Source organism: Leuciscus leuciscus, assembly GCF_965113295.1.
Source record: "Leuciscus leuciscus genome assembly, chromosome: 9".
NCBI classification, from domain to species: domain Eukaryota; kingdom Metazoa; phylum Chordata; class Actinopteri; order Cypriniformes; family Leuciscidae; genus Leuciscus; species Leuciscus leuciscus.
Genome location: NC_138733.1, coordinates 8,169,673 through 8,188,283, shown reverse-complemented (window position 1 = coordinate 8,188,283; position 18,611 = coordinate 8,169,673). Strand labels below are relative to the sequence as shown.

The 18,611-nt window shown below is 38.9% G+C and overlaps 2 protein-coding genes and 1 long non-coding RNA gene across 4 annotated transcripts in view; 2 read left to right on the top strand and 1 right to left on the bottom strand.

Annotated features, from left to right (window-relative positions):
* LOC309506335 (uncharacterized protein) overlaps nucleotides 1-7,436 on the top strand; it is a 30,940-nt gene extending 23,504 nt beyond the window's left edge. The window contains exon 2 of the mRNA XM_082180196.1: nucleotides 6,070-7,436. Within this exon, the coding sequence (XP_082036322.1) occupies nucleotides 6,070-7,088 (1,019 nt within the window). The 3' untranslated portion in view covers nucleotides 7,089-7,436. The remainder of the gene's footprint in view (nucleotides 1-6,069) is intronic.
* The window catches only part of LOC309506326 (uncharacterized protein), a 231,390-nt gene extending 213,289 nt beyond the window's left edge, over nucleotides 1-18,101 (top strand). Inside the window, exons 1-3 of one of the 2 annotated variants that reach the window (XM_082180171.1) lie at nucleotides 11,944-12,205; nucleotides 13,417-13,662; nucleotides 13,919-18,101. In XM_082180171.1, the coding sequence (XP_082036297.1) occupies nucleotides 13,578-13,662; nucleotides 13,919-15,012 (1,179 nt within the window). In that variant the 5' untranslated portion in view covers nucleotides 11,944-12,205; nucleotides 13,417-13,577 and the 3' untranslated portion in view covers nucleotides 15,013-18,101. Of the gene's footprint in view, nucleotides 1-11,943; nucleotides 12,206-12,316; nucleotides 13,663-13,918 lie in introns of those variants that run through there. The other variant, XM_082180172.1, reaches the window with a different exon arrangement.
* LOC309506480 overlaps nucleotides 1-18,611 on the bottom strand; it is a 352,573-nt gene that overhangs the window by 28,925 nt on the left and 305,037 nt on the right. The gene's annotated exons all lie outside the window — the stretch shown is intronic.

Here is an 18,611-nt window from a genome sequence, read left to right as displayed (position 1 = left end):
GTCCGCCGTCCAGCAGAGGGCGGGCAAAGATGGGCTGCTACCGCCTCCTCCACTAGAGGGAGAGCGAGGTATCCTCTGTCTTTGGCACCGTCCACCACGGAGAATGCCGCCGAAGCAGAGGAACGTAGCCTGGCTGAAAAAGGGGCGCTCCAAGACTTTGCCAGTTCTTCATGAAGCTCAGGAAGAAACGGGGCGGGTCTTGAGGGCGTGGAAACGCGGTCCCCTTGCAGAAAACAGCCGTCCAGACGGTTGCGTGTAGGCTCGGCGGGCGCGGACCACTCGAGGCCGAGGCTCTCTGTGGCCTGTGTGAGCAGACGCATCAGCTCAGCTTCAATGCTGGCCCGTTTTCCTGACGACTCGCGGGCAGAAGAAGGGGCGAGGTCCACAGAGCTCGCCCAATCCTCGCTGTCCGAAGCCAGGATAGAGCAGTTGTCCTCCTCGAAAACTGCCGCTTCTTCCTTGTCATCTCCGGCGGAAGCGGCGGCCAGCGGCGGCCACTGTCCGGGAGTGAGAGACTCGAGAGAAGCAGACGGCGAAGCTGGCAGGCGCACCGGCGAGCTTTTCTCGGTGGGAGGCTCAGGGATCCGCTGAGCACGGCGCTTTTTACGGCGCGGCGTCGAAGCGGGGGGTGCAGGCTCGTGGAAAGTTGCCATGCGAGTCCTCAGAGTCGCCATAGGCATAAGCTCGCAGTGAGGGCATCCGCCGTCAGCGAGCGCTAGAGCCGCATGTCCTTCACCCAGGCAGGAAACGCAGATGACATGGCGGTCCCCGTCGCTGAGTGGGGCTCGGCACGAGCCACAGGATGGACGAGACATCTTGAAAAAGACGCTCTGCTCTTTTAGAAAGGGAGTGTGAGTCGCGGCGGCGAACACACACAAAGCAATGAAAGGATATAACGCCGGATAGCGTAGCAGGAACGGTGGTTGAAGGCGGCGCGGCCAGCGACTCCAGGTACCGAACTCGTCCCGCTGAAATGCTGTTTCCACGGCGCGGCTTCTTCTCTCTGGATCCAGCGATGCGTGAGCTCCGCTGAAGAGATGAAAAATCGGTAAGCTAGCCTTTCGATGCTATATTTATAGCCCCAGGCCACGCCGGTTTCGGCGGGACGTGACGTATGGGGCGCGAAGCGCCCCCATTGGTGATGACGTCACGATAGGGCCTTATCGATAGGCTGCTGCAGTTGCCGCAGGGCAGCCAATAGGCGCGCGAGCTGTCTCGCCTATGTCTGCATGCTGCCGCAACGCGTTTTACATTATTTCAAAATTAAGGATAATTTTTTGGCTTCAGTATCTCGCGGAAAAGAGATTTCCCCTAGCGTAAGATATTACGCAGTACGAGAGTACCTCTCGTAAGAGAACTGACCACAATCAAAGCTGCTTCCGCAATTTTTTTTTTACAATTATATATAATTTATATAAAAAAATCTTTAAAAATAACACACACACATTTTTATATATTTATATATTAGGTGTTGCTCGACTACTGATTTCTGCTAGTCTCTACTGTAAATGAAAATACATGAAATAGTTCTTATCAATAAATGTTTATTAATTCATAGCCTAATGCAACAATTACATGAGTAAACTCTCAAAACATTATAATTATGACATTACATATTTTAATTTTACGTGTAACATAAAGTCATAGAAAGTAACGGCTACACGCAATTTTGTGATCCTAAAATTCGCGTCATAGTCGCGAAACTGTACAAGCGCATCGACGTGAGAGGGATGCAGGCTTGATGTTTGCCTTGTGACGGTGTTGCCGGCCAAGGAAAAAAATATTTCACTTGGTGTTTTGGTGGCAGGGACAGCAAGATAAGAGTAAGCCAGCTTGGATAGCCGAGGAAACCGGTGTTCATTACATGCCCACCATTCGAGAGGATTCCCCATGGTGGGAATGTCAGGCATCTGAAAAAAATCTTGAATCTCATCTTCACTGTTAGTTGGCTGCTTTGTCGTAGGATTGCGGCTTTTGTAGTTGCATCAAAAGAGCTCCTCGATCCTCAAGTCTTGTTTTTTTATGCTCACTGGGCAACGCATTGGTTGTCCTGCTGCAGCCCTCGGCAACCTCCTGTTCACCTGTTGTGACAGTGAAATATGCATCAAGAAGTGGTTTAAAAAAATAAATAAAAACCATTTAATAAAATTTCCATGGCCAAGTTCATATTGTTTGCGTTGTCCTGAAACTGTGCAGAATATGCGTAACTCCCACTCATTAATAGTTTCTGTGAGCTTCTGCGCAATGTTGCTCCCTGGCATGATAGTGGTGCCTAACACCCTTGACTTAAACTCCCATAGTTCTTTGATGTAGTGAGCCGTTATTGTTATACATGGATCCATGGTGCAAGAAGTCCAGAGATCAGTAGTGAGGGAGACGTTCTTGCCTTTCATTTCAGACGCAATGTCCGCCTTTAGAGAGTCGTATTTGTGGCCAGTTACTTCCCAGAGTGTAGCATTCGATGGAACGGTGTAACTGGGTTCAAAGAAGTTGATAATTCCCCTGAATCCCTCTCCTGAAACTGCAGAGAGTGGTCTTATATCCTTCACTATAAAATCCACGAGTCTTACAGAGTTGGCAAATTACGATATTTTTGTCATTCTTGATGAAATACTTCCATTTGGTGTCTGTTGGTGACGTTCGCCATTTTAAATTAATTTATGGTTAATGCACGCTCGAGTAGTCGATTGTGTCCGACAGCGTCGACTAGTGGTTGAAGTAGTCGATCTCTCGACTACTCGACTAGTCTATGCAAGCCGTAATATATATATATATATATCGTGTCTTCTAATGTAATGTAGGCTACTTGTAATTTGGTTTGCTTGTTACCAGAAAATCTACTCTAGACTTTAGGACAAGTAAATCGGGCATTCACTTGTCCGAGTAAATAAAAACTGCTTGTCCGAAAAAAAAAAGATTTTGTTGTAAATAGCCTATAATTTATTCTGAAGCAATATTTTCATCAGTGTTCAGTCAGCTTGATTTATTTAAATCGGCATATTGAGGATACTTTAACCTTTATAAATGCGTTTTTCCCTAATCGTTTTAAATATATGCTTCATCTTTCATTAATTATTTTTTTTTATAAATAAATAAAATGACAATAATAAGACACTATAGGACTGTTACCTGTCAAATTAAATAATTTACACTGAAAAAATACAACTGCATTAAATAATGTTATGAGATTGTTTCAAATATTTTTTTGAATTACAAATAAGAAATGTTGGAAAGAATTATAGTTTTTAACATGAAACTAAACCACCAGTAGGTTGCGGCAGGTGACCGTTTTAATGAGCGAGTTATTTATTCAACCGATTAGTTCAAAACACTGAATCATTCAGTAATGAAAACACGTTTGAGTGTTCCTGTGAGATGCGTTATGGTTCTGCTGTGATCTTTGTTTGGAACTATTTTCGCTGCTGAAATAGAACAAGTCTTGTGTCTAAAATGTAAGTTAGTTAATATTACCCTAACTGAAATCAGTGTCACATTTTGAATCGTGATGGTGTTCAGAAATCTTGCTTTTGTGATGTTGCTAAACTGTATCATATGTTATAAATACAAAAACTCAACATACATTTTTTTTTACAGCAGTATTTTAACTGAGTTTCTGTGTTTGATTTCTCCTCATGAGGCTGTGCGAGCCTCTTCACAACGTTACCGGTAGTATATTCACTATCAATCACCACTTATACTAATGAATGCAGAATCATTGCGTTTTGGTGATTCCCTAGTTATTTTTTGTTATTGATGTTTTAATCTGGTTAATTGTCCTGTCAGGCAATTAAAATTTACTTTCACTTGCCCCTTTAAAAAATCCACTTGTCCCGAACAAGCGTTAATGTTTTCCCCCACTCTACCCTATTGTAGACAGAAATGGGAGATTGTAATAAACATTCTGAAGCAATAAAAACATAGAACATTAAAAATAAAATTCATAGTGTATTCTGATTATTCCTCTGGCAGTATAACGTTAGGTCGCTTGAGCAGCGCGCAGCTCTTCATTTAGATCTCACTACTGATTTACACCGGCATCGCTGACAATGTCCTCATTCAGATACTGTTGCACAATTAAAATGAAAAATGATAACGCATACGAAAGATAACGAAGCCTGCCTCTATTGTTATTGATTATTTGTGGAAGCCTACCAGAAGTTAAGTTTGGGCCATAAACGCGCACATGCGCAGTAGCGGTTGTTTATGTTGTTGCCGTTGAAACGTCTATAGAGACGTTTTAAATGCTACTAATATATAACCATATCAGAATTATCTATATTTCTTAAATCAAGCACACATGGTCATTTAATTTAAGAACCGTAATTATTACAGTATTTCAGTATAAACTCAGTAACCTCGAATTTGGCAGATCTGGTGTCCCTTACAACAATTCACCAAATAAGAAAGCTTTAGTTCAACTGTTAATGGCAATATATGATTAATTATTCTGGAATACGTTCTTGCCTTTCATTTCAGACGCAATGTCCGCCTTTAGAGAGTCGTATTTGTGGCCAGTTACTGCCATTATACAAGCGTTAATGTTTTCCCCCACTCTACCCTATTGTAGACAGAAATGGGAGATTGTAATAAACATTCTGAAGCAATAAAAACATAGAACATTAAAAATAAAATTCATAGTGTATTCTGATTATTCCTCTGGCAGTATAACGTTAGGTCGCTTGAGCAGCGCGCAGCTCTTCATTTAGATCTCACTACTGATTTACACCGGCATCGCTGACAATGTCCTCATTCAGATACTGTTGCACAATTAAAATGAAAAATGATAACGCATACGAAAGATAACGAAGCCTGCCTCTATTGTTATTGATTATTTGTGGAAGCCTACCAGAAGTTAAGTTTGGGCCATAAACGCGCACATGCGCAGTAGCGGTTGTTTATGTTGTTGCCGTTGAAACGTCTATAGAGACGTTTTAAATGCTACTAATATATAACCATATCAGAATTATCTATATTTCTTAAATCAAGCACACATGGTCATTTAATTTAAGAACCGTAATTATTACAGTATTTCAGTATAAACTCAGTAACCTCGAATTTGGCAGATCTGGTGTCCCTTACAACAATTCACCAAATAAGAAAGCTTTAGTTCAACTGTTAATGGCAATATATGATTAATTATTCTGGAATACATTTAAAGGATCATAATCTTGTATAGTACTTGTTATCCACATTTTAATGGTCAAGTGTTAGATTATTTCCTTTTGTGCATCATTCTCAGTCCCTTAAGGGATTCAATTAATATTCTAAACTAATCAGAAATATAACATAAGACGACAGAAATCTACCATCAATTAATTAATTGATGGTAGATTTCTGTCGTCTTATGTTATATTTCTGATTAGTTTAGAATAGATATTAATTGAATAATATAACCTGTGCCCCGTTTCATCCTTATTATATCCTGGGTTACTTAAAAAATTATAAACCTACAATTGTTTTATATCCTACTAATATGTAACCATCAAAATGCTCTATATTTGAACTACATTAAAGACACCATATGTGTTTACTGTATAAATTCAGTAACTTATCTTTGATTTTTCCAGATCTGGTCCTGTGGGCGTCAGTATCACACAGTGATCACAGTTCACACCTGCAGTGAAGCCCCTCACACAACAATTCACCAATAAATACTGGGAATATTCCCATCATCCTACAAGAGAAGGACAAACTCCAGGAGTAGCAGCTGAAATCTGTGTGACTGTTAAAGATGGAGTTTATTAAAGAGGAGATTGAAGACATGAGTGATCCAGAACCATCCAGAATAAAACATGAAGATACTGAGGAACAAATAGGTTGGTGTCCATTCTTGATTCTTCATTGTTGACTGCTTTAGTTGCTCTGAAATATGGATGACAAATGATAGAGAAATGCATCTAAATGATCATAAGCCAGTTTTAATTGTATTAACAAGTGAATGACAGAACCGACCTTTGCACATTAAATGTACTTTATACAGACAGGTGTCTTGTTTTCTGCTTGCTAAGTGTTAATTTTCCCATGTAACCACATTGAACTGATTCTAACTGCTTAATATGTTTATTTTAGACCAGATGGAAGTGAAGGAGAAAAGACAGAAACTAAATGACGTGAAGAAACACTGTGACTTACAAACTCAAGGAACAAAAGCCAAAAAGCTGCACTCCTGCTCTCAGTGTGGAAAGAGTTTCCAAAATAATGGAGACCTTGAAAAACACATGAGAATTCACACTGGAGAGAAACCGTATACATGCCCTCAGTGTGGAAAGAGTTTTTCTCAAGCATCAGGTCTCTGTCATCATCGGCGCAGTCACTCTGTAGAAAAACCATTCGAGTGTGATCAGTGTGGTAAAGGTTTTAAATCATCATCAAATCTAAAAACACACCTCAAAGGTCATTCAGATGAGAAGCCTTATGTGTGTTCTCTCTGTGGAAAGAGTTTTTCAAGTCAGGGCAATTTTAAACAGCATCAGAAAACACATGATGAAGTGAAAGATCATGTGTGTTGTGACTGTGGGAAGAGCTTTATTGCATCTAGTCATCTGAAAATGCACCAAAGAATTCATACTGGAGAAAAACCTTACAAGTGCTCATATTGTGACAAGAGTTTTGCTCGGTCTGAAAACCTGAAACTACATGAGCGAGTTCATACTGGAGAGAAGCCGTACCACTGTACTCAGTGTGAGAGGAGTTTCAGAGATTCAAAAAGTTTAAAAGATCATCTGCGCGTTCACTCTGGAGAAAAGTCATTTAACTGTGATCAGTGTGGAACAAAGTTTATTTTGTCAAAACATCTGAAAAGTCACTTGATCATTCATTCAGATGAAAGGCCTTATGTGTGTTCTCTCTGTGGAAAGAGTTTTTCACGGATGAAAGGATTTAAACTGCACCGGAAAACACATAATGGAGTGAGAGATCATGTGTGTTTGGACTGTGGGAAGAGCTTTACTAGAGCTGGCAATCTGAAACGGCACCAAATAACTCATACTGGAGAAAAACCTTACAAGTGCTCATATTGTGACAAGAGTTTCACTCATTCTGAACACCTGAAACTACACGAGCGAGTTCATACTGGAGAGAAGCCGTAATACTGTACTCAGTGTGAGAAGAGTTTTAAACATTTATCAAGCTTTCACACTCATATAAATTTTTTTTTTATGTGATCAATTTATTTTCATTCATTTTCTTGTCAAATACATTAAAGTAAACTGAGATCAAATATGGAGTTTTCATAAAAGCACTATATCAGATTAATTTAGTTAATTTGGTGAAAAGCTTGGTTAACTAGAAAGACTAAAAGGGTTAGTTCACCCAAAAATTCTGTCATTAATTACTCACCCTCATGTCGTTCCAAACCTGTAAGACTTCTTCAAAACAAATAAAAATATATTTTTTTATTAAATCTGAGAGCCTAATTTCATTCTGTTCGTCATATAAAGCTACCGTGTCTTTTCAGAAAATGTTTGACTAAACCGCTGGTGTTACATGTATGATCTGTCTCTCATGTTTCATAGTGTTTTTGGTTTAGTTCTGTGACACAGTTCTAGTTCTTCTTCTTCTTCTTCTTCTTCTTTTTCTTCTTCTTGTTACTGGCCGCTCACTCCTTAGGAGTATTACCGCCACCTACTGTACAGCCTACATGGGTGATGCATCTGTATATTCCTTTTATAAACATTCCTTCCCTCGTCTCTCCTTTTATTTGTGGATGTAATGCCTCACCCACCTTCTGCTGGCGCTGCGTGTTCTGTGACCCAGTTCTCCACTGTCTGTCTAATTAATCATCTCATACACTCAATGTCCCGTTAATCATCTAATTAAGTTCCTTTTGTTTGCTTTGTGTATTTAGACCCTGTGTTCTCCCTCAGTCTTCATTTGTTCTCGTTAATGTTAAGTGTGGTTTTCTCCTGGTTCCTGAGTTTTGTCATTAAAGACCTTTATAATCGTTCTCCTTCGTCCTCGTCGTGCTGTTTCCACCAATACGTAAGGTAACAGCTGGATTCATATGGATTAGTTTTACAATCTCTTTATGAACTTTTTTGAAGTAGCAAAGTTGTTATTGCATAGCTGTTAATGGAGGGAGAGAAAGCTCTCAGATTTCATTCAAGACAGATAATAAAAGATGTGGGGCAGTGGTGATAAGTATCTGTATAAGTAAGGAATAATTGACGACCGGCCTTTGAATTATTAGAAAATAATGCACACTTGAGTTGGTAATGTTACACCTTGGATGTGCATTATTTTCTAATAATTCAATGGACAATGGACCTATTTATCATTTATTTGATTAAATCTCACCTTGATTTTACTTGTGCAGTTTTCCACTGTCAAACTTCCAACAATCCTCTGATGGTCCATCTTTTGGCTGCCAAGTTTCAGAGGGGTTTGGCAACTTTTTTACTTTTTTAGCTGGCCAGGCTGATTTTAAAGGGATAGTTCACCAAACGATGAAATGTACCCCATGATTTACTCACCCTCAAGCCATCCTAGGTGTATATGACATTTTTCTTTCAGACAAACACATTCTGAGTTATATTAAAAATATAGCGGCTCTTCCAAGCTTTATAATGGCAGTGAATGGCCGTTTATGTTTTGAAGTCTATAAAAAAGCATCCATTCGTGATAAAAGTGCTCCACACGGCTCTGGGACGTTAATAAAGGCCTTCTGAAGTGAAGCAAAGAGGTTCTTGTAAGAAAAATATATTTCAAACTTTATTGACTAAAATAACTAGCTTCGGGCAGACGGCTTACGCAAGTCGACTTACGCAACAAGAGTAACCAGTGATATATGTATGCATGAGCGTGAGTCTGTTCCAGTGAGAGAAGATCCCCGAACCTTTTCCAGTGAGAGTAGTTCCCAAATCTATTCCAGTAAGAGCAGATCCCAGAATCCGTTCCAGTGAGAGAAGATCCCAGAATCCGTTCCAGTGAGAGAAGATCCCAGAATCCGTTCCAGTGAGAGAAGATCCCAGAGTCCGTTCCAGTGAGAGTAGTTCCCGAGTCCGTTCCAGTGAGAGAAGATCCCAGAATCCGTTCCAGTGAGAGAAGATCCCAGAATCCGTTCCAGTGAGAGAAGATCCCAGAGTCCGTTCCAGTGAGAGTAGTTCCCGAGTCCGTTCCAGTGAGAGAAGATCCCAGAGTCCGTTCCAGTGAGAGTAGTTCCCGAGTCCGTTCCAGTGAGAGAAGTTCCTGAGTTCCTGAGAGAGTCACCGCTCTGTATTTGCTCTGGAGAGCAGAACAGCTACGTAGGGGTCATCGCCACCGTACTTGGGTCCACCAGACCCTCCGGAGGCGTACCCAGTTTGGCGAGTTTCACCACTTGCTTCAGGAGCTGCGCCTGGATGACGGCCGCTTTCAGCGGTACTTCCGCCTGTCCCGCGCCCAGTTTGATGACCTATTGTCCGGCATCGGAGCTAGGACTACAGGTGTGTCACTTCACAACGTGACAGCAGCAAGCAGGCTCGTGATTGGTTAACCCGGCGTGAACAGACGCCAAAGTTCAGATTTTTCAACTCGGCAGTCAGACGCGAATTCGCTTCAAACGCGTGAATGCACAAAAAGCACCAAATAAAATCACTCGCGCCAGACGCTCAATTCGCCTCTTTCGCGCGCGAATGAGGCGAAATCGCGTCCATCGCGCCGCACTAAACGTGTCTATCCAGGACCTCCAGACGCTCAATTCGCGTTCGGTGTGAACGCAGCATTACAGTGTAAATAAAGAATCTTTTTTTTATTTTCTGTCAGGATTCCTTGTGTGCTAATTAGTTCTTTCTAGAAATAAATATATTCATGTCATTTTCATATTTACTACGTGTACAAAATTGTTCTGATAATACATGTTATTATGAGAAATAAAACAGAAACAACATCTTGTCTTGATTGATCTATTCAATCGAGTTCATTTTTATCCTTCATTATTGACTGTTGAAGAACAATAAAGTAACAAAGCTTCAGTTCACCAGATTTTGTGAATATAGTTAGAAAATAATATAGAAACTATAAAATATGAAACAATAGACACACTCTTGATCATTTGCATTATTTACAGATCGTTTTAATTATGCCAGTACGGCAGTAAGCTGTAAGCGTGAACAAATAATGGATTTACAGGACAATCATCAGGATTTCATAACTTTAGAAAAAATAAGCTAATTATTTAAAAAAAACTAACAGAATGTCTCAAAACATACAACTAAAACAGAGGCCAAAAGCTCTTTCACATGTCATCAGTGTGGAAAGAATTTTAAACGTTAAAAAAAGGAATTCTTATAGTCCCCCTGTGGTGAAAATTAAACTTTTAATGTAGTTTATATGGTGTTTTTAAAATACTTTAAGACAAATCATGTACAAATTCATAAGCCAACACCATTGCTTTGAAGGGGAAAATCTAGAATCCCTTGTCTCTTTAGTATATCTATATCCTTTTGAGTGATTTGATGAGTGATTTACATATGATTTACAATTATTAATGAATTATCAATATTTTTCTCTATATTATATGAGTGTGATTATCGAAAATATTGTTTCATGTATTCTTTAACCGTCTGTATGAAATATCTGAGAGGTGCAGTAACAGTGCTTGCTCATTTAGCTCGGCTTCTATTATGGGATGTACAAACGAATTATGGACTCATTTGTCAATACATACATCTGCTTTTCTAGGGTACCCTGACAGCTATGGTCACAGGGGTTGCTGAAATATTTAGTTTGAGTGACCATTTCTTAGTTAAAGCCTTTACTTTACAGTTAGATATAAAGTGTCCTCTTCTTGAGAGAAAGAATATGTTATCTTGATGTTTTGAGAAGAGTCTCCTGTTTGTCGTTCGAGCCCGACCAAATCCAACCTTGAAGAAGCTGTGTTTCTGTGTGTGTTAGTATTCTTGGTTACAGGAGGGTGACCATACGTCCTCTTTTTTCCTGGACATCTCCTCTTTTTGGACCTATAAAAATGCGTCCGGCCGGGATTTCTAGATCGCCCAAAATGTCCAGGATTCGGCTTTTGCTTTCCACAGTCCCTGTTTTTGCATTACTTTAGGTCCTGCCTTCTCGCACGCCACCATTGGTCAGTGGAAGCCCACATAAGGAAAGTGTACAAGAGAACATCAGGAGGACTGTTTTTTTTTTTTACTGAAATAGTGTAGTAGATTTTTTTTTTTTTTTAACCTATGGCAGTGATTATAAGCAGTGTCATGTAAAAGGTGTTAAAAGCTAAACAATTTTTTTTTATTATTATAATTTTTTATTATTCTATTGATGCTGGCCAAAAGTTGTATGGCAAGGATGTTTTATTTTATGTATTAAAGTACAATAACATAGTTACAAGGTTGTGAATGCATATGTCAAGTATTTGTTGATGCATTCACCCATTATGGTGAAGTCATTAGTGTCAACAGATTGAGGCAACCACCAATATGCTATTATTATGGAGAAAACTGATCCTAGACCAGCAGTTATGAGCAGTTTTTCTCTCTAAAATCATTCAAAAGCTTCAGCTGGCAGTGGTTTGAGTGAGAACTCTTGTCCAGCCTTACACACACACACCTATGATTATTTACCTTCGTGTTTTGTTCTTATTCTGTTTACTGGCTATTTTATTTATAAATGGATTTTGTTGTTTTCATGAAACTGTTGGCTGACAATAAATCACATTTAACATTGAGGTCCGACCTAATTTAAGATCCAAGATCTGCTCACTGGCCTCGCCACTGCTGTATATCTATGCATGTATCTTTAAAGGAAGATCCTTTAATTAGGCTGCAATTACATAATAAGGGAGACATGTAGAAAAGCAATATTGTAACTGTAATCGAGTGAAGGTGAATATTGTTGAATCCATATATTATATTTATCATTATTGTGCATTATTAATTATTATAATAGTGGATTTGGTCCATAACAGAGCGGAGATGTGATTTACTGAATGCGGTCCCTTTAAGAAAAATGACAGCGCGTCTCTGAGCATGCGCAGAAGAGAGAAGTGCGAGAGCTTCTCTATATTTTTGTTTTCTTTCTTCTCTCTTTCTTTTTGTTGTCTCTTTTGACGCTAAAATGAATGTAACAGTCGAACACGTGAAAAGAGAGAAGCGCGAGAGACGAGACGAGTGCTGACACTTTCACCAGTTGAAGCTGAAAGTGACGCTGTTAAGACCGTGAATGAGGGACAAATATGGAATATTTTCTCTGGATGTGGTATATTTCCAGACTGCAGGTCAGTGGTGTTATATTTATCATATAATTAATGTTTGTGTTGCCTGAATGTGCATTGTTCTTAGTGTAACGTACAGATAATTAAATAATTTTGATCAACCTCTATTCATAGGCATATTGTGTATGATTTCTGTTATCTTTGTTAGATTCCTGTTTAATTCATATATGAATTGAATCATTTAACCTGTGACTTGTTTCATCCTTATAAAATCTGGAGAAACATAAAAATGAACAACCTTCATATAGAGCCACTTTAAATGCTACTTATATTAAAGGGATGGTTGGGAGTAAAATAAACATGGGGTCCTTTGCACAATTCTTCAAATAGTGGTAGAAGAGGATGTGGTGCTGGTCCTTCAAGAGTCACTCTCAATCTGTCTGTCTATAAAAATTCTGTCTTCATGTATTTTACTACACTTCAGCTTGTGATTCTTATTAAGTGGGGGTAATTTTTTAGGATTCTTTACCTAGCCTAAGTCTCTGAGACCCTGACACCTTGCACTCCTGGAGACTCCAGGTAGGTTGCAGTTCTGGAAAATGGTGGAGCTGGAGACTAAAGGGTTCCTGATGGTTTCACACTTAATTCTTCACCTTAATTCTTAATTATTTTGCAGTTAACATGTGTCTTTTCTTCTCCACCTTTTGTCTGACCCTGCTGACCAATGAGAATTTCACTTTTAATGGTCATGCCTTAACTGCAATCTCTAGTATTGCATTAGGATTGTATCCTTCTCATGGGGATTTAATAATTTTTTACTTTTAAGTCTGAGCTAAATCTCTTTTTTGGCTTATTTTATCTGTAAAGGAAAATGTGCCTAATAATTCTGCACACCTGAATATAAGGCGTTTTTCATTTACAGCCTTCATGAGAAATTATATATCACTTATAAATGATTAAATACAAAATTAATTGTAGTTATTAAGATTAATGTGGTCTGGAATTGGTAAAATGGTAAAATGTGCCTAAAAAAAAAATCAACGTGCCTAATAATTCTACACGCACTGTAAACTAATTATTACATTACTTGAGTCACGTTACATAGAATGCGGGAAAGTAGCCCCTGTTGCATTCTACGGTTTCCATGAAAGGGTGTTACATAATATGTAACTTTCAAAATGCTCTATATTTGACCTAAACATATTTGAAGCACCATATGTTTCTTGTTAAAATAATCCAGTATCAGTTCAGTAACTTGTCTTTGATTTTTCCAGATCTGGTCCTGTGGGTGTCATCACAAAGTGATCCCAGTTCACACCTGCAGTGAAGCCCCTCACACAACAATTCACCAATAAATACTGGGATTATTCCCATCATCCTACAAGAGAAGGACAAACTCCAGGAGTAGCAGCTGAAATCTGTGTGACTGTTAAAGATGGAGTTTATTAAAGAGGAGATTGAAGACATGAGTGATCCAGAACCATCCAGAATAAAACATGAAGATACTGAGGAACAAATAGGTTGGTGTCCATTCTTGATTCTTCATTGTTGACTGCTTTCGTAGCTCTGAAATATGGATGACAAATGATAGAGAAATGCATCTAAATGATCATAACCCAGTTTTAATCGCTTTAACAAGTGAATGACAGAACTGACCTTTACACATTAAATGTACTTTATACAGACAGGTGTCTTGTTTTCTGCTTGCTAAGTGTTTTTAATTCTGACATGTAACCTCATTGAACTGATTCTAACTGATTCATATGTTTATTTTAGACCAGATGGAAGTGACGGAGCAAAAACAGAAACTAAATGACGTAAAGAAACACTGTGACTTACAAACTCAAGGAACAAAAGGCAAAAAGCTGCACTCCTGCTCTCAGTGTGGAAAGAGTTTCCAAAATAATGGAGACCTTAAGACACACATGAGAATTCACACTGGAGAGAAACCGTATACATGCACTCAGTGTGGAAAGAGTTTTACTCATGCATCAGGTCTCAGTTATCATCTGCACGGTCACTCTGTAGAAAAACCATTCAACTGTGATCAGTGTGGGAAAGGTTTTAATTCGTCATCAAATGTAAAACAACACCTGAAAGTTCATTCAGATGAGAGACCTTATGTGTGTTCTCTCTGTGGAAAGAGTTTTTCACGACTGGACAATTTTAAACTGCACCAGAAAACACATAATGAAGTGAAAGATCATGTGTGTTGTGACTGTGGGAAGAGCTTTACTACATCTAGTTATCTGAAAATGCACCAAAGAATTCATACTGGAGAAAAACCTTACAAGTGCTCATATTGTGACAAGAGATTCACTCAGTCTGGAAACCTGAAACAACACGAGCGAGTTCATACTGGAGATAAGCTGTACCACTGCACTCAGTGTGAGAAGAGTTTCAAAGATGCAAAAAGTTTAAAAGATCATCTGCTCCGTCACTCTGGGGAAAAAACATTTAACTGTGATCAGTGTGGTGAAGGTTTTAATTCGTATTCAAATCTAAAACAACACCTGAAAGTTCATTCAGATGAGAAGCCTCATGTGTGTTCTCTCTGTGGAAAGATTTTTTCCCGACTGAACAATTTTAAACGGCACCAGAAAAAACATGTTCAAGTGGAAAATCACGTGTGCTTTAAATGTGGGAAGAGCTTTAATACATCTGGCAATCTGAATCGGCATCAAAGAATTCATACTGGAGAAAAACCTTACAAGTGCTCATATTGTGACAAGAGTTTCACTCAGTTTGGAAACCTGAAACAGCATGAGCGAATTCATACTGGGGAAAAGCCGTACTACTGTATTAAGTGTGAGAAGAGTTTTAAATATTTATCAAGCCTTCTCAAACATATGAGAAAATGTTTCAATTGATCAACATTCGTTTTCATGTCAAATACATTCAAGTAAACTGAGATCAAATATGGAGTTTTTCATAAAAGCACTACATCATCTAGATTCATTTTATTAATGTGGTGAAATACTTGGTTAACTAGAAAGACTTAGGCTAAGCCCTATTTGGACGGGATTAAGTTTACAAGCATAGATGGAGTAATGTAATTTTTACCACAGGTAAAAATAATGTCTGTAATAATAATGGCCATTTCGCACGGGATAAGAAATCTTGTAAATACTAATATCACGTGCGCAAACACATGTAACCTATATTTATGTATATAAAACAGTTATGCCCGGTCAAACAATGTATTAATTAATTCACTCCAAATTGGATTATGTTGGTAATAGGCACTTACCTAACGCTAAAAGATGTTTCATGCCTCTAAAGCCTGGAACATACCGGGCGACGGTCGGCTGTCGGGAAGTTTTTGACTAAGTTTTCTCAGTGTGTTCCGCACCGTCGGCTGAATTTGGTCCTCGTCGGCTATTTTCGGCCGATTCGACATGTTGAATGGTGTCGGTGAAAGAGGGAACTCTGATTGGCTGTTCAGCTTAGTGAACGAGTCAGTGCACAAGAATAATAGCAAAACAGCGAGCAAAGAAGTCAAAACGACACAGATTACGTCATCTTACCCGAGTGTTCCTTGGCAAATATTTCAATATTAACCTGAGCGGAGTGGAATAAAGAAAGTGTTTAGCAGGATTGATATTGAAAACGGTAAGCACGCACTGCTTTGTTTATGGTTTGTGTTACTGCAGCGTCGGTTTCCCATTTTTGAAAGACGAATATAGAAGTTGTCTCATTTACACGCAGGTGCAAAGGTCGGCTGAAGTTGTATACGATACACTTCGGTGTGTTCAAGTGCAGATTTTTTCCCCCGAGACCTCAAGTGCGGGTCTATTCGCACGGGATTAGTATTACCTGATTTTCCTGACGTCGTCATACTCAGATTCTAGTCAGAATATGAGTCTGATACTGCTCCATTGGGCTGTGATTATGGGGCGTGTTTCAACCGAACCAGGAAAGAAAATGCCTCTGCACTCAATTGGATAGACCTACAACCAATCAGAGCAACGGAGTAAGTGACGTATGTTCTTCATTCATGTTTCCGATCGACAAATGCCTTGATCGCGGTTCTCTGCTCCTCTTTTAAAATTAATGCGCTGTCGATATCTTCTATAACAGACGCGATGGCGGAATCTACACATAATGTTTCATAAACAAAGTTCGGGAGGAGCACGTTCAAATAATCAATCCGATCAACTTGTCATCAAACAATTACCACGTCTACCCTATCAGCATTAGAGGAAGCATATTTATTCACTCTGTCAACTCACCTAACATTCCTTGACAGTTTTCAGCATCCCTCCACTCACTCTTTCGGCTTGTTCTTCCACAGCCTGGAATACGGGGGGAGTACTTTGGGTTCGGGCCGAATACCGAGCCCGGAGCCTCTCCTCGGACAGCACGCCAAATATGCATTTATTCTATCTGACTTATTTGTAAGTGTAAACTCGTGAAATCTCAATTCTCCAGCGGCAGTCATCTTTGTTGTAAACGAATTCAACCCAAGCGCTCTTTGTGTCCATCATCGTATAAAGCCCGCCCTGACAATTTGATTGGTCCGAACAGCTTTGGTTCGAGCATAATTGCTTCACAACGGATCAAGTCCAGACCGAACTTCCCGACCTAAAAATGTTGTGGGCGGGGCTAAATTCGGCTGGCATCCAGGCTAATTACCTGAGGTAATTTTTCCGGACGATTTTACAGAAGGTAAAAGTCGCTGTAATCTTCACTGACACAATGATTACTGAGATGGCACATTCGGGTGGGACTAAAATCACTGAGAAGCTCTGGTAATTATTACTTTACTCGACCTCTCCATGTTAAACTAGTCACGTCCGAATAGGGTTTTAAAGGGTTAGTTCACCCAAAAATGAAAATTCTGTCATTAATTACTCACCCTCATGATGTTCCAAACCTGTAAGACTTTCGTTCATCTTCAGAACACAAATTAAGATATATTTTTTGATGAAATCTGAGAGCCTAATTTAAATCTGTTCATCTTATAAAGCGACTGTGTCACCTCTGAAAATGTTTGACTGAACCGCTGGATTCATATGGATTATTTTTACGATCTCTTTATGAACTTTTTTGAAGTAGTAAAGTGGCCGAGAGCCTATGCCTATCTAGTGCAAGGGATTCGTCAATATGCTGATTGAGGACTGTTGCGACACTCCAGAGTCGTTTGCACCTTAATTACACATCTGTACCATTTGCTTCGCAGGACGTATGCTTTCAACTACTGTTTATTTACTAGTGTGTTCTAACATGTAACTATGTCATGTTTGGTCTCATTTGAAAGCTTATGAACTGAACTGAATGGTGGTGAAATTAATAGAGATATTAAAGTATCCTAATGTAAAATCTAGGTACTATTGCTTAAACATGCATTTAGGAGAATATGTTAATGTTTTGCCTCCCATCATCTTTTGGTTTCCTGTCGGTCGGTTTCGGTGTTGGTATTCCACTCATGTTTAACAATGCTTTGCTCAGGGTATAAGAAGGAAAGTTAACTGTTGATCTGGGAGAAAAGCTTTAACCCCACCACTCCCACACACAGTGCGTAACCTCATACTAGAGAAAGGCTTTTACGGCCTCTTGCAAATAAGTGCATTATTTGTTACAACTTTTCTATACAGTATGTTGTTCCATTCTACTATCGGTATATCTGAACATGTAACTTAATAAATAATTTTGCCTGCTTTAAAGCAATCAAGCAATCAAATCTGAACGTTTAGATAACTAAAGTTATAATCATTTGCAGAATTTGCAGCATGCAAATTCGAAGCGAGAATCTTTCCTTTTATCACTGATGATGTTATGATGTTACTGATGACTGATATTGAAAGTGATTATAACTTTAGTTATCTAAACGTTCAGGTTAAATCCTAAATTTTCCTATCAGTTCTAAGAAAGCCCTTTACCTTTAAAGAAAAATAGGTTAAAGAATAACAACAACTTTACTGGAGTCAGATTTATTATATTGGAGTCAGATAAATAACTGAATTATGCATGTCATCCTTCAACTGCTTTTTGTTCTGATTATTGGTTCAAAATAGCAGCGTAAGCTTCCAGTCCAACACTTTCCTAATCATGGACTTGAAAGTAAAAGTTCAGATTTACCATGTTCCAGTACAAGTTTGAGAATGATGTGACTTTTATGAATTAGACAAATTATATTACTGAAGAAAGCCTGGAAACAGATACAAACATTAACTTTTATCTTCTTTCTGATATGCTGAAAACTGCTACGTTATTGTTTCTTTGTGCATTGTGTTATGAATAATAGCATTAAAATCCAAGAAATTAAAAAAGGTTAGTAGTAGTTTGCATCCCTGGAAATGAATTTCGGTCATTTAACTTTTTATCGTAAACAGTTGGCAAATATTGCTGTATTGTGTCTGAGTGTTTTTTTTTTTTTTTTTACACTGATGAGTGCTCAGTGTCAAAACTCCCGGTGCTCCAGGTGGCCAGTCCACCACTGGCTAAGATGACCAAGGGCCAATTGCAT